The 21,279-nt window shown below is 40.2% G+C and overlaps 1 protein-coding gene across 1 annotated transcript in view; it reads left to right on the top strand.

Moving 5' to 3' along the window:
* arid5b (AT-rich interaction domain 5B) overlaps nt 1–21,279 on the top strand; it is a 70,983-nt gene that overhangs the window by 3,196 nt on the left and 46,508 nt on the right. Inside the window, exon 3 of the mRNA XM_044045364.1 lies at nt 6,878–7,112. Within this exon, the coding sequence (XP_043901299.1) occupies nt 6,878–7,112 (235 nt within the window). The remainder of the gene's footprint in view (nt 1–6,877; nt 7,113–21,279) is intronic.

Below are 21,279 nucleotides of genomic sequence, written 5' to 3'. Positions count from 1 at the left end.
TTGGATTACTGATTCACTTGTGTTCTCAGTGCTGAGATATGATGTAATTTCCTGGTTATTTCTCAGGTATTTGTTTGCTTTCAGCCTCTCTTGCACGCTGTTTGCCTTGTTTTGCTGTGTGTGCACTGACAAGGGGAAACCAGCCCATGACCTACTGTGCTTGTTTTTCTTCTGTCACAGGGTTGGAGGTCAATTCCTTTTAAATGCAGCCCGCATTAAAACCCAGTTGGTTTTGGCTAGGAAATAAAAAATAATAATGATTCATTGAATAAACCTTGCTCTTGGTACCCTTGTTTGCCTAATAGTCAATAAACAGATCTAGAGAAAACGTATTAATCTATTTATAGTGAGTTAATTATTAAGTCCATATGTAGGTTCCTCTATTTTTCATTGTATCACTGCCTGACAAGCGGTGTTTACCCCCACCAGTTGAGCTCTGCTTGCTCTTTAAATAGGCTTTGTGTCAAGCTGCTCACCCATTATGACAAACCCTCTATTGGGGCCTCTGCTCTATTTGTCTGCCTGCAAACTGCCACCGACTAAACAGTCACATGTGTTTTAAAACTCATTGAGTGACACATTGTTTCTACTCACTCCAAATGGCCTTCCTGTCCTGCTGGTGTGTGCTGCTCGTCGGCTGTAATAAACTGTAAAAACTTTCTGTTTTCTGGACTCCCCATTTCAGGAGAGAGCTGTCGCAGATTACCACTCAGAGCACACAACAACCACTTATTGTATACTCTGCCCCAGGCAGTTAATTGCTTATGCTTATCTTATACTATGTCTCCCACTTTACTGCAAATACAGCAGGAATCTCTTAATGGGAATTCACAACCTCGGAGAATATTTCTGGATCATGTTATATTAATGTGCTATTATCATCACCTCTGATTTCCTCTGACCTCTCTTCTCCTCTATTCTGTCCCTGTAGCTGACAAGGCTTTGGCACACACACACACACACACACACACACACTGACAGGCAGGGACTGCAGCAGTAGGCCAGTATTGATTGCTGTGGAAAACACTTTGGCATGTGTCCAGAGCCATTTCTTCAGTTCACGGCAGCACTGTATGTCCATGCATGTGTATCAGTGCTTGGGAAGCCAGCTTGTAGGGAAATTAGATTGTATTCATTTGCTGCTTCTTTGATTTTTCCTAAGGGGAAACCCCTGAATGGGTAATTCAGGCATCTGGGATGTTAGTTGAGTTAAGAGTAAGTGGCTTAGATATGCAACCAGCATTTTGATGGACAAGGTCGTTCAGCTGAATGACTGGAGCATAAATGTGATATGGCACATTTGTACAGTGATCTTTTTTCATCCATATTGCTCGCTGGTCATGGCCAGTCTGAGCATTATACCAAATATCCCCATTCACATAACAATGGCAGGAATTTAGAGGTGGAGGGGGGGTTCGTGTGCATTTGTGGCATGTGCGCTTGTGTGCCTCCTCCTGCTGCAGAACAAGTCATTAACTCTGAACACTGCCCTCCAGTGAATTCCTCACCATTGCTGAAATAGCATGTAAATTATTGCCAGCTTTTTAGGATAGTGTAATTTAAAACCTTTAAAATGGAATACCCTGAACTTCAAAGGCTATAAAAAAAAAACCCTGCTAACATTTCCCATTGGTTTAAGAGTTGTCGTTCCTATCCCTCGCAATCTTACGCTTCTTTTCAACAAACTGTTTTGTGTCTTAGCAGCCAGAGTAATGATATGTTACAGCAGTGGTCAGTTTGTCAACACACAAGAGACTTTTGGTGCACGTTTGCTTGGTTTTTTCCACTTTGTCATTGACTAACCACTTGTACAGGCCAACATTTGCCTTGATGCATGACTCCAGTGCCCCCAGCTACAGTGGATCGTTATTATAACCTTTGAGGAGAAAGTAGTCACAGATGAGAAACTCTTCCTTAATACTACGGCCAATATTTTTCATTCTTAACTATGGTTTCTTAGTTAGTTCCCTCTCTGTCTCTCTGTGTGTGTGTGTGTGTGTGTGTGCGCGCGTGTGTGCGTGTGTGCATGCATGTGCATTTGCTAAAATACAAGGGTACAAAGCTGCAGTGATTCAAGGGAGCTGACACAGCTTTTCTGTGGTGTCGCCTTACATGATGGATGCCTCACCCACTTTCAGAAAGGCTTTGAAAACTCCTGTTATCTCGCTGTTTTTTCCTCTGTCATTATAACTGCACAAAAATGCAAAGTTCACATATCACCTCGGCTCATGTTAAAGCAATCGCTTAATGGAAACAGTGAATAAATGATGAGCTCAGCAGCACCCTGCGGATAAAACACCAACTTTTTATGTATATGAATTAAGTGTGCCAAAACATCATGTACACTAATTCTCACCTTCTTTAAACGCTGTACCTTGAACTCTTTCTACTTTTGTAAAGTCTCAAAAAAAACATATTCTAATTCAATTGTCCCAGGCTTACTCCCCAGAGCTCCTGTTTAATTCCCAGATAAGTTTGTTTTGGGACACTGTAGCCAAGGTCAGTCATGGGGAGGGAAGATAGATAATGAACTCATATTGTGTTTCATACCCTCGTTCTCTCTTTCTCCTGCTCTCTCCTTCTTCCCCTCTACCTCTCCTCTCTGTCTCCTCATTGTCCGTGTCACCATGTCCATTACTCAATTACTAATCTCCTTTGGCCTGAGGAATTCCTGCGCTGACCTCTCTGAGGCAGCAGGCTGAAACCTTCCCAGCATGACAGGAGCAGTGTGTGTGTGTGTGTGTGTGTGTGTGTGTGTGTGTACCCACAGTATAGAACGACACCCACCTACTGGGTGCACGCATCCCTTGACTCCCAAGTCTGAAAGTCTTGTCCGAGCAATGAAACGCTCCACTCCAGAACGCTGACAGTCAGGAATGTCTGCCCCAATGTTGGCGCACAGTGGCACGGATTTCTCACTGCGAATTGTGTGGAGTGATATGGAATATGTGCATTGTTTTCTAATTGGATCACTGAATACAGAATTTGGAACGTCAACAGTGTTCTGTTTTGTCACCAGTGCCACTGCATCCATATAAATTGAATGATATGGATTTCAGTGGGGTTTAATTTCAATGAGCTTGCTAGAGTCATGCCGCAACTGAGTTATCTACAGTTTCACAGCAGTCGTCTGTTTTGGGGTTTGGTTTTTTTCTTCGCACTTTGAGTCCATTATGTGCAGTCATAGCAATAAATTCACTCCATAATGTTTTTTTAGATATCATGCTGCTGCAGTAATAACATGAATTATTGATGGCAGCATGGAGACAGAATGTAACATTCAGCAGTTAATGTGTTACCCTGCGTTTTAACTCGGTCATAGAACGAGCAGTCGGAGAGTTTGACATACTCACAGTAAATGAATGGCAATCCATTAAGACGTTTAGTGCAGTGTATCAATGCTCTTAATTCATACGTGTAGGAAGTGTCAGTGAAATGACACCCAGCTATTTGGTGTGTTGCTGATATGGAGTGTCACCTCTTGGCTGTGGGCTTGCAGTCCTCTGACCTATATTATCAAGTGGCCTGCTGGCTGTGTCTGCTGCTTAGCAAAACTATAAACTGCCTAACTTGAAATGACAGCACAGTGTGGACGGGCGGCATTTACAGAAGACCAAGGCCCCCAAGTTTCTCTTTGAAACCCCCTAAAGCCGAAGTTGTGCGTGGAAGACCCCTGCGAATACCACAGGACTGATTAATCTCAATGGAGTTACGTGTAAAGTGGAACAATGAGTCGATTAATTGATGTGACAGATAATTAATCATCAACATTATTGTTAATGGATGAATTGTTTAAGTCATTAATTATAAGCTACAACTATGTATTGTAATTATTAATCAGTCTGTCAGTTGTTTTTCAAGTCATTGATTGAGCATTGGATTTTAATGTTGTGTGCAGCCAACTGTCCAAACCCAGAATATTCAGATGTGCTACTAATAATACTTAAAATAAAGTGCTTTAAACAGTACTTTATTGACTATCTAAATATGTAATAGGTAAGATTAACAAAGAGGTTACAGCTCAACAAAGTATCAAATATTAACTCATCACAACTTTTCATATGTCAATATTTGCTGCTCTCTGAACACTTTAACCAACTGTGCATAGTTGGAAAAACAGAGATCATTTTTCAACTCTCGAGTCTTCATAAGCTCAATTCTAATTTGAATAGACAGGTTAAACATGAATGATTAGTCATCAGGTGCAGCCCTGCTTCTTGGTAATTTCTTTGTTATTTTATTGTGTCGTATCAGGCTGGTGTGACACTGTTGTTAGGAGTGCTTCTAGAAATGCACTCAAATTACTGGTTCTTCTTCCATCATTCTTTAGACACTCAACGTTACTTAATTCTTTAGTGTTTGTGTCATAAATAAACTTGCGTAAACCATAAGCCAGTGCTCGGTGTCTCGACTGTATGTGTAGTGATGGAGCGTCGAAGACTGGCTGGCAAAGTTAAACAATAAATAAATAAGCATTTTATGGGAAAGCTTAATGGTTGTTGCCTGTTTTTAGAGCTGTGGCTGAGTTCATAGACTGATTATATTCTGGTCTGTGTTGACAGCTGCTGAATTGGTCTCACCTGTTGTGTTTTGGTCTCGAGCTGAACAAGTCCCCAAACAGGATCTGTTGACACTTGCACAAGGCACCATGTCGTTCAGTTGATTGATATGGAGGGAATGGCTGTGTGCTTTTAAGATTTGCTGTTGCTGTGTTTACGGTGTGGTGTGTGCTATTGAATCACATGAACCGTACTGTTTGACCCGTGCACCAGCAGCAGAACCTATAGTGCATTATTATTGTTTTTTTGTTCCAGATGGAGTGAAGTGCACTATTTCGTGGCTTTTGTTTCTCTGTGTGCTGTCATTAGGTCGCATCAGAGTACAGTGGCTAATTCTGTAGCAATACAGAACAGTGTGGTTTTTGGCTGCAGGCTGAATGCTATTTACTTTTGCTCTACATTATTCAAATGGCCTGCTTTTCTGACGGCAGAAACAGCAGTCACTTTTTTCATTGCATGGAAAGCTGGTTACAAACACCCACCACCACTTGACAGCTGAAGACAGCTCATTATAAGAAGACCGAAAACCCATGTTTGATGTTTCTACTTAGTGAGGGAGGCACAGCTATATCAAGCTATCCCTCGCAGGCTTTTCCTTTATAAGGAAATACTGTCTGCAAATGGTTGGGATTTTGATATGCCTGTTGTTGCAAATGATGTGAGAACTGAATACAGGTAATTGCACAGATGGAGCACAGGAAAAGTCTAAAAAAGCAGTTTGTTTTTAGAAAGTAGAGATAAAATAACAGGGACTTTCGAAAATATCTGATAAAACGGGGAATTCGGCATCAAATGCAAATAAAAAAAACGAAAACTTTGCATCCTAAGCTTTGCAACAGATGGATTTGATTAGATTGTTGTGTTGATTACATCCACTGCCTCTGTACATACATACATACATAAATGAGTGATATTTTAATGTCAGTAATATGCAGGGTCTTTGAAGGGAAATGTGTACAGGGAGACAGATGCCTAGTAAATTGGAGATAACCAAGGTAAACATCAGAGACCTACTCTGTGTTTCTGCCTGTACACATCTGCCCTCCAGATTTCCCCATTTCTGCAACACACCACTCCACTTTGTTGGTTACAAGCACTTCATCCATTAGCCCTTCAAATGAAAACACATTTAAGGATCTCTGCTTCCTTCCCTCTCCACTGAACTTGTAGTTTGAGAGTTATTAAAAGAAGTTGAATCAACTTCAGGGGGAGAGCAAATCTTATTAAGTAAGCCAACTGAACAGACTAAAGTATGTACACAAAGCCACTGCTGTTATACTCATATGTCAGCCATGCATGTCCCTGCTATAGATTTACATTTATAGTTTCCTGACAGTGTCACATTAATTTTATTGTGTGTCGGGGAGATGACTGGCTCACAGATTTTTCTCTAGTTCCTTCACCAAATTACATTTATTCTATGCTCCTCTTTGAAGGTGTAATCATAGCCACTGAGTGTGACTTATGATTTAAAAGCGTAAAACCTGGGCATTCACGGAGCGTATCAGGAGCCCGGCTTCCCTAAATGCTAATCAAAAAAAGTCCGTAACATCTATGTCCTCATTGACATTGACATTAACCGCTGGCTTAAATTCAATTCAGCAATCATCTGCGTCATCCGTATTCATGGTGCTATAATTTACTTACGTGAATGTGCATCCACAACCCTAATGTGACTTGACGCACATACCAATTTAGTTAATAAATAAGGATATTCTGTTGTTTGTCTCGAGTCAAATACAAGCTCTGATTTTAAGCCTCGCTTGACCCAACCATTGATCCTGGTTATTTGTCCTTATACTACATTTACTTGAGCACTGTACTTTGGTATTTGTTCTTTATTCGTAAAATGATCCAGTGTCATAGCTGAATACATTTCATATATACATACTGTTAATCTAGCCAGTATTTATATGTTTTTCATAATAAAGGATGTATTATTATGCAAGCATAGGACAATGGACGATTCTTGCATAATAATACATCCTTTATTAGGACAATGGACGATAATGTAGTGGGACAAATAGTAATAGTTGGCCTGATGCTTTTAGGTCTGTAGCAATTGTGTTGTTTTTTTAATATACTGTCTGTGGGGGGTAGCTTTTCTTTTTTTTTAATCCATTCTATTTAGGTCAATATTTAACTGGTTGGTTACATATTGTATGGTTTCTGAAATGTTCCATTTAACAAAACCATTTAAAACAAAGTCATGATGTTGTTTTCACTGGTAAATGATCCATGATCTCAGCACACATGCCTTTATATAACTCCTTTTGCTCACCTGATTGTAATTGTGATTCTGCACTATTTCCTTCCAGCATGAGGTAATTGCAGTGTCCGAGAAGGTGATTGTGCGACTGGAGGACCTGGTGAAGTGGACGGTTCCAGACTTCTCACGATGGGCCCATGGTCTGAAGGCCGATCCTCTCAAACCCTCTGTGCTCCGGGAGCTGGGGACCAACGGGAGGCGGGAGGCCCTTCACCGCTACCGAGAGAGCACCCTGACCAGTGGACTCAACTTCAAGGATGTCCAGAGGGAGAGGGCACAGCTAGGTGAGCACCAGTAGCCTCAGATTCCAACTCTTCCTTACCTCCAAAAGGGTTGCTGCAGTATTTCTAAATTTTGGGACGCTGTGTGTTTGTGTCATCTTTGTGTCTTGCGTGGAGTAATTCATCAGTATATTGCTTGTATTGCTCCCGATATGAGTGGAAAATTGCACTAATAGCAGCGAGCCAGATGTAATGGCAGTGTGTCGACGCCAACGCGTGACCATCCAACTGTAAAACTGCTTTGTTTTGAGTGCAGCAGTGATCATATAATTCAGCTGGTGATGTATTTAAATTATTTAAAGTCACATAAAACTGCAGTCAGTAGCACCTCTGGTACTTTCTTACCTTCATAATTGGCTGTGCATCTCAGCAGCATTAAGGATCATTGCTGTGTGTGTGTGTGTGTGTGTGTGTGTGTGTGTGTGTGTGTGTGTGTGTGTGTGTGTGTGTGTGTGTGTGTGTGTGTGTGTGTGTGTGTGTGTGTGTGTGTGTGTGTGTGTGTGTGTGTCTAAATTGTTGTCTGTGCACATTCATCATAAACTTAGTACCATTAGGTGTCAGGGGATGTTTGGTTCTTGCACCGGGCTTGGAGGTCTCACTACAGCACTATGAATCAGGTACAGGATCAAGTTGTCAGTCTCTGCTGACGCGTTACCTGATGCAAACAGGAAACTCTGGCGTTTGAGTGTAATAATCAGAAAGAACATAATGTTCCCTTTGAAGCCATTTCCACTGATTTGCCTCTTGCTCACATGAGCAAGTGATTTAATGCCTAATGCTGATGGTAAAATGTAGCTTAGCAAACATGCTGAAAAATGCCATCAGAATTAAAGCACCTCCTGCCAGGTATGGGGTGATTAAAGCCAGAATTCTAGCTTTATGATCCTCCATTAAGTAATTTTTATTAATCATTTTATGCCTGGAGCTGACGTGGAAGTGCAACTGCCATAAAAATATGAGCCTTCTTTTGTACAAAATGGTGGTTTATTGATGAGTCCTGTTCTCTGTTTTTTTTTGCTTGGGCTCTTCCAGGAAGAGAGGCTATTTGTATATTTGTGTATTTCTGTGATGCTGTAATGCCCTTGATTACTCGACGTTGCTTAAATCTCATACACAAAAAGGACAAGAGGATCAATAATGGAAGCTTTGTTGTTATTCCAGTAATCAATACAGTTTGATTGTGCTTGTGGGTGTGGATGTGATTGCTTGCTTTCATAAATAGATTTGGCAGCCTGCTTCTTAAATGACATTATGCTCCATATCATTGCTTTCTACAAATGTGCTGTATCATCTGGATTTTATAGATATATCCGCTGTCGGTGTAATAACTTGACGATGACACAATTGTTACTAAGGGTGTGTGGCGTGCGTGTGTCCTAACGTGCATGTGCACGTGCGTGCGTGCGTGTATGTGATTGTGCTGCTAATGAGCGGCGCTGTCGTTAATGACTCCATCAGGCTGTTTCTAAATGCACTTGTCACTCTGATAGGACACACCGCCAGAGAATCTGCCCACTCAGCAGAACAGGCTCACACTCTGGCAGAGCACCAGAGACACACTCAAATGCGAACATATTGACACGCACACACTGATGCACTCATGCTACACACCAACAATCACTGTTGTGCACTCACTAGTCCATTACTTTATTTATTCACTACATCTTTGTTGTGTGTCAGTTGTTGATATTTGAACAATATGAAAAAAGGCAGAGTTTGGGGGAAAGTGAGCGAGGGATAGAGTGAAAGAGAGAGAAGATCACTTATTCATCAAGGCAAATGCATGTTACTCTGAGCAAGGGTTTGCATGGAAATATAAAATGTGCCAATACAATGCTGCTGACTTCCCAAATGAAATATTCATGTTACAGCAGCAGATCAGATTTAAAAAAACCCTTAAAGCATCCTGTAGCTGAATGTTCATAATTCTATTTAATGTGTTTGCTCATTGACTAAACTGGCTTTTTTTTCTGGTGGAGTTTTTGGATTGTAAAAATGAACAGAATAGTTTGAAGTTCCTGCTCACGCTATTACTTGAATGATGCATTTGCTGATTGTTATTCTCAGGCTGATCTGTAACGATGTCAGAGGAATTGGATTGTTCCCCATAACAGGATACTGCAGTAACACCACAAGCTGAACAGAAAACCATTGTGAGCATAAAAGCAATAAAGTGTGCCATTGTTATCGAGGGAAACTGTTCCTTTTTTTTCCAAGTGCATAGCCTAACTTTTCCTGGCACACCGCCAATCTGAATTAAGAGCACTGCTATGTATTTTTGTCTCAAAGGCGGCTTATGAAAAATACTACAAGACATAAGCGTCTCAAATAGCAGAATGCAAAATTGTTTTGTTCTTGAGCTGCATTACGTGTAGGGAATTATAGACTGGCGAGTGAACAAAGCTCTCGTCTTTTGAAACGCATAAAGATTGAAATCAAAGATGCACGCACAAAGTAAAGCAATTAATTAGAGAAACAAGTGACCTTCACTCCTGTCCTGCAGCATCGACAGCTGTGCTTCTCTAAAAACCTGCAAGGCAGAGAGATGATTGCTATCATAATTCAAATGCCAAATTTATTCAGGCACTGTTTTAACAGTGCGGCTGACTAAGCACATGGAGACCCATTAAAACATTTATTTTGTAAGTTAAAGAAACATCTGGCATCAGACTTCAGATTTCGGATGAAATGATTGATACCACTGTCATGCATTTATAGTAAATAAATATAACGGTAACACAAGCAGCTGGTAAAAGCTGGAAAATGCTAAATTTAGCATTATTAGTGGAAACCGGGAAAACTAGTGCCACAGCTACACAACTAAAGCTCAACAATGCACCTTTTGTTTGTTATCATTTGTTATAATTGAAATGAAATAAAACCATGCTTGGTTTTATCTGTGCTAATGTACTCTTTGCAGTAGTTACTTAGCCACAGAGGCTAGCTGGTTTCTAGTTCTAGATTAGATAAGATAAACTAAGATAGGCTAACAGGCCACTCGCTGTATCTTCATAGTTTTGTGTTAAAGGAAAGTCATGTTATCTATTATATCATTTCACTCTCTGCAAAATAGCAAAATGTTTACTTAACAAATTATCCCTTTGAATATTTATCATATGCTGTTTTAGTTGTGAACCTCATATAACAAGAATTATATTTAATAAGACAGAAACTTAAAAAGAAAAGAAAACAAAAAGTTGAGTGCATGGAGTACTTAATGGTCTTTATGTAATCTGTAATATAATCCATTTAATCAGGTGATGGAAAGTGTCCTCTGAGTTTATCTTGTATTTTGACTATTAGAGTATATTTTATTCTTTTTGCAGTTTAAACCACCAGGGATGGCTTGCCAGGGAAGTTTACATTCTGCCCCTCTATTTCTCCCCAGAGAACTGGCCTGATTCTTTTTTTCATTGCTGCCTGCCGAAATTGGTTTCTGGTTGTATACTACGAGGCCGAGCGTTGGAGAGCTGTATCTGCTGATACAGTTTGTTGGCTTGTGCCGAGAGCCATAAATGGAAACTAATAAAAAAAAAAAAAAAAGAGGAAAAGAAAAACACATACACAGATACACGCAAAGAATGGCTCTTTCTCACAAACAGCTAAATAGCTTTTCTGTCTTGTCTTTCTTCAGTTTGAGCCTTCGGAGCTTAAACCAGTGAGCAGATTGTAAGTGGAGATGATGTGGAGGAAGGTCATAGCTTGTGCCTTGTGCATTTAAAGTAAATAGAGGGTGTCCCTGATTCCTGCCCTCAACGATAGGATCATCTGCCTGGCTCATCTTTCAGTGCTGTGAGGATCAGGGGTCTCTGAAAATATTCATTCAGGAGAAAGTCCCCATACGGAACCGAACGAAAATATATAGACTGTATTGGAAAAAACATGCATAACTCCTCTTGGTTCATTTTACAATAATATCCAAAATATTCCTTAAATAATACAGTGCCACATACAAGACCACCGAACGCATGGAGAACTGGAGGGTGCATGATGGATTAAATATCAGAAATTATTAACATTTTCATAGAATATTCAATAAGTGACTGCAATGAAGGTCAGTTATTATTATTCAAGGAAAGACATGTTCATCATGCGGCTTTGTGCTGGATAAGAAGTTGAAAATGGTGTGCTTTGTGATGTTTTCCATCCAATATCTCCCTAAATGTCCAGAGTAAAATCAGTGATTTCAGTTAAAGTGCACTTTGTTGTGAGTGGTACGAGATGAGAAGAATTGTCTGTTCTCCATTATAACTGACCTTCAATAATGTGCATGTTGTGTATGGTAATTGCATTGGATTTTATGTGACTTGTGGTTTCGTCCAAAGCTACTTTTTCTTGCTCTCATTTGGAGTAAATTGGGGAAACAATGTCTTCCTTAAGGACATACTGATCATTAAACATCAGGCTGCTCTGTGATCAGATCGCAACTTGCATTGCTGAGCTGGAGCAATATTGTAATTTTTTGTTGTTTTGATTTTTGTTAAATTTGGTATTATACGCCAATATTTGATAGTGATATTTGATAGCCCTGACCAGACAACTACTGGGTTCCACTGATAATTCATTGCATTGCAGGCATAGAGTCACAGTATTCCCCTCTGATGCAACATCTGATCTGTATGCTTGTTGTGGCCCATATACCCGAGTTGATATTCCGGCAATATTTCAGTCGTAACATTTCAATTTGATGAAGAGGCCAGATTCTGTCCCTTTTCGGAGCCGGCTCAGAGCGTCACAGAATGTTTATGTGGGTAGAAAGTGTTGATAAGGAAACAGACAGATGCTGTCTTTTCATGGTTGATTTGTCTTGGTGACAATACAGAGCAATATTTGGGACTTTGAGTCACTATCACACACACAAATGTTTTTATGTTTCGACTGCGTCGTGGGAGGGAGTAAGCAGTTTCCTGGAAAAGATAAAGACACTGTGTTGTGGTGTTACAACAGTAATGGTATGTTGTGACTCTGACAGAGAAAGAATGTCATGCTTTTGTAAGACACACCACTGTTGCAACCCCTCTATTCAAAATATCTAGCAGATTGTTCAGTTCACACCTGTTTTGTTAACGCCCCCCAAACACATCTCTGCTTTTTCTGCAGAACTAATGCTATAAACTGTCCAAAATCCCCTCTGAAGTAATTTAATTGAGTGTAGGTATTGATTATGTGCCTCTCTTACACCCCGCCTCCCCCCCCTGCTCGCAATTCTTTGCTGGTATGTTTATTTTTTATTTTTTAAGGGGGTGGGGTGTTATGCCAGTATCTTCTTCATTATGCTCAGACCTGTAAGAAAGAGACTCACAAGCTGTTTTTCCTCACTGATGTGCTCATATCATTAATTCCCCTCTGACTGTGGCCTGGCCGGAAGCCAGAGAATTCTAAATCTGTAAGCAGTAAATTGTGTGCTGGGGTGGAAAAATCTATTAGATGTTTGAGCATGCCTCGAATTTGAATGGGAGAAAGAGCGAGGAAGACACAGTGTGTGTGTGTGTGTGTGTGTGCGTGTGTGTGCGCGCGAGTGTGAGAGAGAGAGGGGGGAGAGAGACCACCCAGCACCCTGGCCATATCCTGTAATGGCTCACACCATAATCAAATTCAGCTTCTCCGAACAGCTATATTCATTAATAATTTGTGATATTTTATTTCTGGAATGTCACATAATGTGTTTCGGCATGCAGGGGTGGGGGGTGGGGGGCTGGTGTATGGTTAAACAATGAGAATGGCCTCAAAGGAAATGAAGAGCTCAGTCTCTCCATTAGCAAGCTCTGAAACAACAGTTGTGTCTCTCTTCTCTCCATTAGTCAGGTCTGGAACAACAGCGATGCTATTGATGTGACCTCTGCTAAACAGGCAGAAACGGAGCAAGCTTCTTTTTATAACACCCTTACTCATCGACAGCAAATTTCTTTGACATTTATTTTACATTAGATTATTATTTTAATGGAATACTTTAAAATCTCATGGATCGGGACATTTTAGCTGAGAGTACGTGCTGATTTATGAACACTTCATCTCACAGACATATTGGCTGCCTGTTCTAGTTACAGTCTAATTCATATTTTAAGCAGCCTTTCTGCAGATATTTCTGTATTTGTCTTTGTCAAAATGATACTCATTTCAAGTATTACAGCCGCATACATTTTTGACTGCAGAATTGACTTTTGTTTGTACGTCACCCTGTTTCTTTCTTCCCTCACAGTTCCACATAGATAAATAGAGATGGTTCTGTGCTGCTCAATAGGCATTCTAGACATCACAGATTGTACACTGAATAACTCTGCATATTTTATGAGCATGCCAGTCCATCTGCTTTATGAATGCATGTAAATCCATCATCCTGTGTGTACAAAAAGGACTGGAAAGTAAAGTCACCATGAGGAAATTCACTCCAAAAGGATATGGAACATAAACAGTGGTTGCATTCTACTGTATACTGTTTAATTTGTGGCACATTCCTTGAGTATTTCCATTTAATATGCACTTCACTACTTTTTTATTTGACGGTTCTCCTCACGTTTCACACGTGAACACAGAGTGAGAACATACAAAGGATGGACGTGAAGATCAAACTGTATGACGTGATAAACAGCTCCACTTCAACCAGCCGCAACAATAAAATGGTATTTACACATTTGCTGCATCAGTAATAAGCATTTAACAATTGCAGAATATTCACAGGCAGAGTATGTCTGCATTATGAGTACTGAGTCACATGACATCTTTATGTGCATTTTATTAATCTGAACATTTCCACTTTTATGTATTATTTATTTACCTAAATGAATTGTGCAGCGTGGATATCAACAACAATTATTTCTGATTAACTAACCATTTATCAGTTTATTGGTAACGCCAGTGACTAATCTTGAGAGACTGACTTGTAAAATGATAATAACTTGACGTTGATAGCATGTGAGGGCGTGTGAACCAATACCATTACTTACTAAAACCTTACTCTACCTCAGCATTACAGTGTTGGGAAAACCTGTTTCACTAAGAGTTGTGCTACGGTAAAAATAGCTCATGCAGCTGATTGCAGATCAGCTTCTCTACATTCACTTAATATAAGATAGACTTATAGCCTTGGAAGAATAACATAGTGTTCATTTCGCAGCACAGAGGTAATGCATTTTTCCTGCTTTGGAAGGTAATTGCAATGGCGCTTTGATAGATTCCAGACATTTGGTGGGAGCTGTGTGTGTGTGTGTGTGTGTGTGTGTGTGTGTCATGCTCAAACATACTTGCCTGGATACATAACTGTTCTTAATGCTTTTATGAAGCCAAATAATTAAAAAATGACGTTATGTTTGTTATGTTGTATTTGTAAAATATCTGGGTGCAGGTGGTGTAATGTATTTTGGTTTTCTTTAATATACTGACTGCCAGGGGAGTTGGAAGAAGTACCTCGGCTACAAACAATAGATCATTGATGCCTCTGTCCTCTTTCTCAATCTGTCAGTAGCAGTGCATTTCCTTGTTATGTACTGGCCCGAGGAGCACTTGGCAAAATGAGAGGCATTCAGCCAGTCTTGTTTTTTTTCCTCTTGATTTTCCTCTGAGCCATAAGTCAAGGAAAAGCCGTTTTTTCATTCCATGTGTCAGAGGATAATATCTTAAGTTAACAATAGCCCAGTCACAGACACACTATGTTACAGTATAGGTACAACTCGGATACATCTTACTGAAGCTAGTTGTTGAATTAAATACAGAAATCCTATGGAGCCAGAGGCCTGCAAAGATGGATAAATATGCAATATGCTACAAAACTATTTCAGTGTTTGGATTCCGGGAGGAACAAATTGATTCTAGTAGCATTTTTGATCATTTATAGCCTCTGTCTTATGGCACACGTATTGGCAGTCAACACTGAGACTGGCAAGCTCGTAGAAAACAGAGGCATTTGCCAATTAATTGGTTTGATTCATGTTTTTTTTTTTCATTTCATGCTACTTTTCACAGCGGTACACACATTGCTATAAAATACAACAACCAAAAGAAGAAGAAATGAATTAAAAACATCTATTATCATTTAAAGCTGGTAATAAACTTGGATTTACAGATTGTAATAAAAAAAAGAAGAAAAACAACAATATCACACAGAGAACTAAGCGGCTTTTTTCTTTTTTCTTTTCTTCTTTTTGGCAGGAGTGACCGGTGAACATAAGCATGTTATCGCAGCCAGATATTTTGCACGAAAGTTATTATCTTTCTTGTTCAGTGTAAAAAATGAGCTGTATGTGCTGCATCAAAGTGATTACAGCTCCGCTGGTAAAGTGGAGATTTGCCACATCACAGGTCATGTTCTCTGGAATGAACGAGTTAAAAGCCAAACTGGCTGCAGTTTATCAGAAATTACCTGCTTGTTTAGCCAGATGCTATGTATGTCACATGAATAACACGGCAGTCTTGTGTAAACACTTGAGTAGGAGAACTTCAAACGGAGATCATTAGGGCCTGTGGAGGAAAAAAGCAATTGTTAGTGGTTGTTTTCTCTCTCTTTTGTGGCGTTGTTAGAATACAGAGTCAAAAATAATTGCATGGAGTAATGCACAACAGTTTGCATTTCTGAGATTTTCCCTTTGTGTTTTTAATACGCTTTATATCCATGACAGCTCATAAACTAGAAATCTGAACAGATGGCACTGATTTTTAATGACATATTGCTCTCCGTAAAGTCTCCCTCTAAGGCACAGACTATACGTCTCCCCATGGGGATCACACCGCTCTAGTTGTTATCATGATCTGCTAATGTCAGTCTTTGCTGTGCTACATTGTCAAGTCCTTCATCTAAATAAATTGGATGTAAATTGAGTATTGTGCTGGATATAATTATTGGAAAGGGTTCCAGTTGGCTTAACTCTACAGGCTGTTTATTTAAAGCCTTCCTCCTCTGTACAGATCTGATGATAGAGCGAGAGAGGGCGAAAGAGAGGTTCTTATATAATGACAGGAATGTACAATGGAGCCATGCTGAATGACAGTGCAACCCCCCCAAATATAACCCAACAAACACAATCCCCCACCATTGGGAAACATGCCTGTCCTAAATACCCTCGAGTATTATTATTCTTTTTCCCTCTCCTGCTTTTTCTCCCTTTATTCTTTTACCAAAAACATATTAAATCATGTTTCCTTTTACACATCATACGCCCTGAGAAATAAGTCTGAGTTGATAATAAGGGGCCCTTCTTTGAGGAAATACACACAGCAACTTTGATCTAGAATGGCATGTAATTCCTTGCCTGACCCAATTCCCAATCTCCTGATAAGATGTTTTTCCCGCCTCTCCCTCCCTTGTGCTAACCTTCCAGCAGAACCCACTCAAATGGGAACTTTCTGTCCCATTAAAGATACATTTAAAGCTAAACATGTGATCCATTTCAATCAGCGGGAGGTGAATGTAGTGTGGTTGAGAACGCTGTCTGCAACACGTTGAGTGGAGGAAACTCGCTGTATCCCCAGTCCTCTCTGTCGCTGACAACCTCTGAGATCTCTGATCACAGCTGCTCAATTGAGTTTGCGTCGGACAGAGCTGTGTGACAAATGAGAATTGCCGTCATAGCAGATAGAGTATCATCACCTGGGTGTAAAAGCTTTTAGGCGTGTGTGAGGCGAGGGAAAGAGACATGGAGAGGGGTTTCACTCACTTGCATTTAGTCAAAAGGCAGCTGTTTTTCCTGCAACCAAAAATAGTTGATTAAATTTGCTCCCTGTGGTATTTGCACATTTTGGTTTCTTGCAGAGCAACTTGTTTTTCGCTCAGAAGTGACTGCGCCATAAGTGGATTGACCCCCAAAAACCCAGCAGTAGTCTTTCATTAGCCAGGATGCAGGCCATCACGATACAAAAGGGGATCAACATGGCACAAACGTGTCTTTCTCATCTTAAGTGACAACTTGGCCTCTAACCTTGTTGTACTCACGGTTTCAGCTTTCTTCCCTCATGACGGGGACATTTCAGAGGGGGCCAAAGCTATGTATAATATCGTACCAGCCACAAAAGGGGCCCTTCTAAGTATTCTGATAGCTCATTTGTTATGAGGCCCCCTTGTTTTGTTTTTTTTGATAGTCGAAAGAACCAATTTGGGTTTTTGACATGGAGGCCCTCTAAATAATTCCTTCATGTAATACAGGACCTATTAAATGCAAACTTTTCAATCTGACAATCAATAAGGCAGGCAGCTTTCTCTGGCCCCATGCCAGACACGTTAGGGCTGCAAGCGATGGTTGCTAGGGAGCTGAGCCTGCTCAGGGGAAAGAATGTTTAATGTAATAGAATCACATAAATCAACGGGAGGAAAGTGCTTGTTGTTTCTTCTTCTTTTTCTTCTTCTCTTCTCTTCTCTTCTCTTCTCTTAACTGCAAACACTTAATATGGGTGTGTTTTTGAAAATATAGTTGGGCCATTTTCACCCCCCACCCACTCCCCATTCCCCTTGTCAACCACAAGAACATCTGGGATGGAATTAAGCTGAGGGAAGTTGTATTCTCTCTCTCTCTCTCTCTCCCTCTCTCTCTCCCTCTCTCCCCCCCTCCCTCTGTGTGTGTGTGTGTGTACACACACTCTTGTGTTTGTATGCATAGCTGTGTGTCCTCAATCCTTGTGCCGTACACTTAAATAAATTGAGGTGAAAATTATGTAAACATTTTTTTATTTTTTTTATCTTTGTCACAGGCCACTGCCCCACCCTGAAATGAATGAGGCACTTTAGTGCTTTACTATAATTAAGATCAGGAGCCAGCATACATGGAGGGTTTTTTTTCTCTCTCTCTCTCTCTCTCTCTCTCTCCCTCTTTCTCTCTCTCTGACTCAGTACAGTTTCAGTAGAACATTTCCTCTGGGTGTTAATGCCCTTTACTGAGAATATCTCTATGAAAAATAAGTGCAGACATGTGTGTTAGTAAAGCCAGATATCTCATCAAGTCATGTTCAACCATTATATCTGCTACAATTATTTTTAAATATATGTATATCTACTGTATATGTATGTATGTGAAGCGTCACAGATAGCAGCTTAAATATGAGGCATTTCGCCTCAAACTGGTCCTGCAGCATCAACCACTTCTCCTCCTACCATGTGTGCACCACATGGTCCTATTAATCCATAATGTGACTAAATACAGTGGGCCAGTCATCTTATATGGTGATCTGAAATGGCCCCTGAGTTTGTCAGGTAAACTGCTGTTTATCAAGAGAATGAATGATGATACTTTCCCGCACATTGAGACTATATCAATAACACAGTTAGAAAGTAATAGACTATTATTGTGCAAAACTAATTTTAATATTTTAAGTTCAAAAACAAATAACAAATGTTTTAGTTGTTGTGTTAAACAAAGCCCGGGCTCATTGAAACCTTGCACATCAAGCAGACAGAACCATTCATTCATGAATTAGCATTCATTTGAAGTTGTGTCGCCTGATGAATGTTATTCACCTGTCTGCCAACTATGTTTTTGTTCTCCAGGTCTCAATTAAGCCCTGAGAGAAAAGTGTGGCTCCTCAGCTGCTGTTTGCTGTTTAGTGCAGAGTATGTCATGTACTGTGGGCTTTTTGGTACTTTTTTTTTTTTCTTGTGAAAACAGCTGCCGGTGCTGCTGGAAATGAGGTTCTCCAAAACAGTTAAATTGCGGGTCGTAAAAAACCACAACAGTGCGCTGTGAGACGCTGAGGGGAAAATACGGGCTGCTCTTACACAATACCCAAAGTCAAACATGGTTAGTGTAAAGATATTGATTGATGCTGCCTCAGCACCATCTGACCTGTCGCTCAACAAATAGGTTATTGCATTGTCGTTGGTTTTATTAATTATGGCCTGTATGTTAATATTAATATTGTCATATTCAGTTCAGAGTTGAGGTTTGGTTTTAGGCGGTGTGTATCTCTTGTGTACATAGTGTTTGTGTGTAAGAGCACAGCGTGTAACTAATGATGAGCAGAGAAAAGGTTAGTCAGCATGCGTGTATATGTGTGATGGGATGGCGCTGAAGGATGGCCATTGACTCATTTGTTAGCGGCGTGATATTCTATAGATAAAGTATTAACTCCTCGTTGCTCACATTGAACAGAATGCGCTTATGTCGTTTTTGTTTGATCACTTTGCTTTGTTTTACCCCTTTATCGTGATTTATTGATGCCGCTGCATCCTCCGCGTGATTCATACTGTTTTGTTTACAGCGCGGACGGGCTCATAATTAGCAAAATGTTCCAGCACATTCTGTTTTATCCGAGATAGTGTAGTCATTCACAGATTATACAAGCGATGAATCATGTAAATTCAAATCATTTAGTTCATTGTTGTTTCTAATGTGATTTTCTCTTTGTAGAAAACACAAGGTTGTTCTCAGTGACGTGGGGCGGTGTGTGTCTCCCCCCCACACACACACACCATCCACCCACCGTGCATAATTTTCATTTGGTGTCATTGACAGATGCTGTTCCCTCTTTATTTGGTCAGGTTTCAATAACATGAAACCAATAGCCAGATCGGGCGCCTGCTGCTGCTTATACGGCCCCCTCTCAGTGTCATGTCCCTTCATTGAGAAGTGAGAGAGAGAGAGAGAAGGAGAGAGTGAGAGAGAGGAGGCGGACGAATCAGAGATGTGTTATATATTATGAGTAGAAGTTAAATGGAAACAGGGCAACCACAGAAATCAATACCAAGAGCACAGAGCAGAGTGCCTGCAGGATGGAGTCAGAATACCAAACAAGAACCTTCTCTTCTCTCCCCCTCCCTCCCTTCTTTCGTCTTTATTTTTTTATGAAACTGTTTAAACTTTATGCCTATTTTTTATTTTTTTTTGACTGGTTCAGAGGTTTAAACAAAAAACCCCAAAAACACATCAAATACAAAAGTGACATTATTGGCCCTGTGTTGGCACTTCTTACCAAGTCGCCATCCCCACAAAAGTAGCAGGAGGATCCAGTAAATTCCTTGGCCGAGCAGATAATGTGGAAATGTTGACAACAGCAAATTTGAGACGAATGAGTGATTTAAGGCCTACAGTGGGTGACAGAGAGCAAGTATGAGAGTAATGGTTTTCAGCTTTTTCCCCTCCTCGTCTTTGACAAGAGAAATGAGAGCACTTGCCCGGGAGATCTTGTCAGAGTTTGTGGGCAGTTTGGATGTTTTTAAACTCGGTTGAATTTAAATGACAGTTTACATGAGTCACACTTGGTTTTTAATTCGCCAGCACCGTTCTGCTTTCAACTGTCAGCAGCCCTCATATAATGACTAGTTTTATTCACAAATGTTCAAAGCCACTGCAGACAAATCCTCCAGTTAAAGGATCTCAGACATGCAGAACTAGATCACCCTTTCTTTTCTTCTTTTTTCTTTTTTTTTCTTTTTAAATTCCCTGTTTTGAAATTCAATGGTATCAGAGATGTTTCATCTAATATTGCAATAGCGATTCATCCAACGGAGCAGCTGCTTCAACCACAACTAATGACTTTCATGTCCTAAATGGTGTTTCTGAGATTTGGACTAAGACGGAGTGATTTATCACTCTTGTTATGGGTGAAAAACTGGGAGTGTAATTTTACAAAATGGACATTAATTCTGATTTAATACAGTGGTGGAGCCTGTTGTAATCTTACTTGTTTCCAGTTCTGTTTCTCTCACAGAGACTGTGACCGCATCACAGCACAGTCTCCTCACTTCCCTTTTTTTCGTTTTGCTCGGGGGTTTTCCTCAGAGGAGGAGCTGGCTGTCTGGAATATTTATCCAACAAATATCCGACCCACCCATGTGTTGTTAAATACAATTTTGTCACATTTATGAACCAAACATTGCGCACATATATTAGAGCATGTTGCTTTTTACTGTGTTGGAGTAGATAGAGATCTGTATTTTATTTTACCGTGGAGTGTCTCATGACAGTTACTGTAGTTAATGACTTTACCAGTCTGCTGCAGTGGAGTTGTTTACATAAGTGCAATATTTCCCATTTAATATGGTTTTGTTTAAAGGTTTAGACCATAAACCACAAATCCCCCTTTTTCCTAAACAAGCCACCCCTGTCAAGTGTTTTCAGGCAGCTCTCACAGCATCATCATTAATCATTCTGTCAGATAATTAACTGAATATTTCAGTCAGTTTACAGATACTTCATGATTTTCTTTGATGAGCGATATCCAGCTGGTTCCAGAATAACAGCAGAAACTCACA

Source organism: Solea senegalensis, linkage group LG15, assembly GCF_019176455.1.
Source record: "Solea senegalensis isolate Sse05_10M linkage group LG15, IFAPA_SoseM_1, whole genome shotgun sequence".
Taxonomy (NCBI): Eukaryota; Metazoa; Chordata; class Actinopteri; order Pleuronectiformes; family Soleidae; genus Solea; species Solea senegalensis.
Note: the sequence above shows the minus strand (reverse complement) of the source record. Positions and strands in the feature narration are given on the sequence as shown.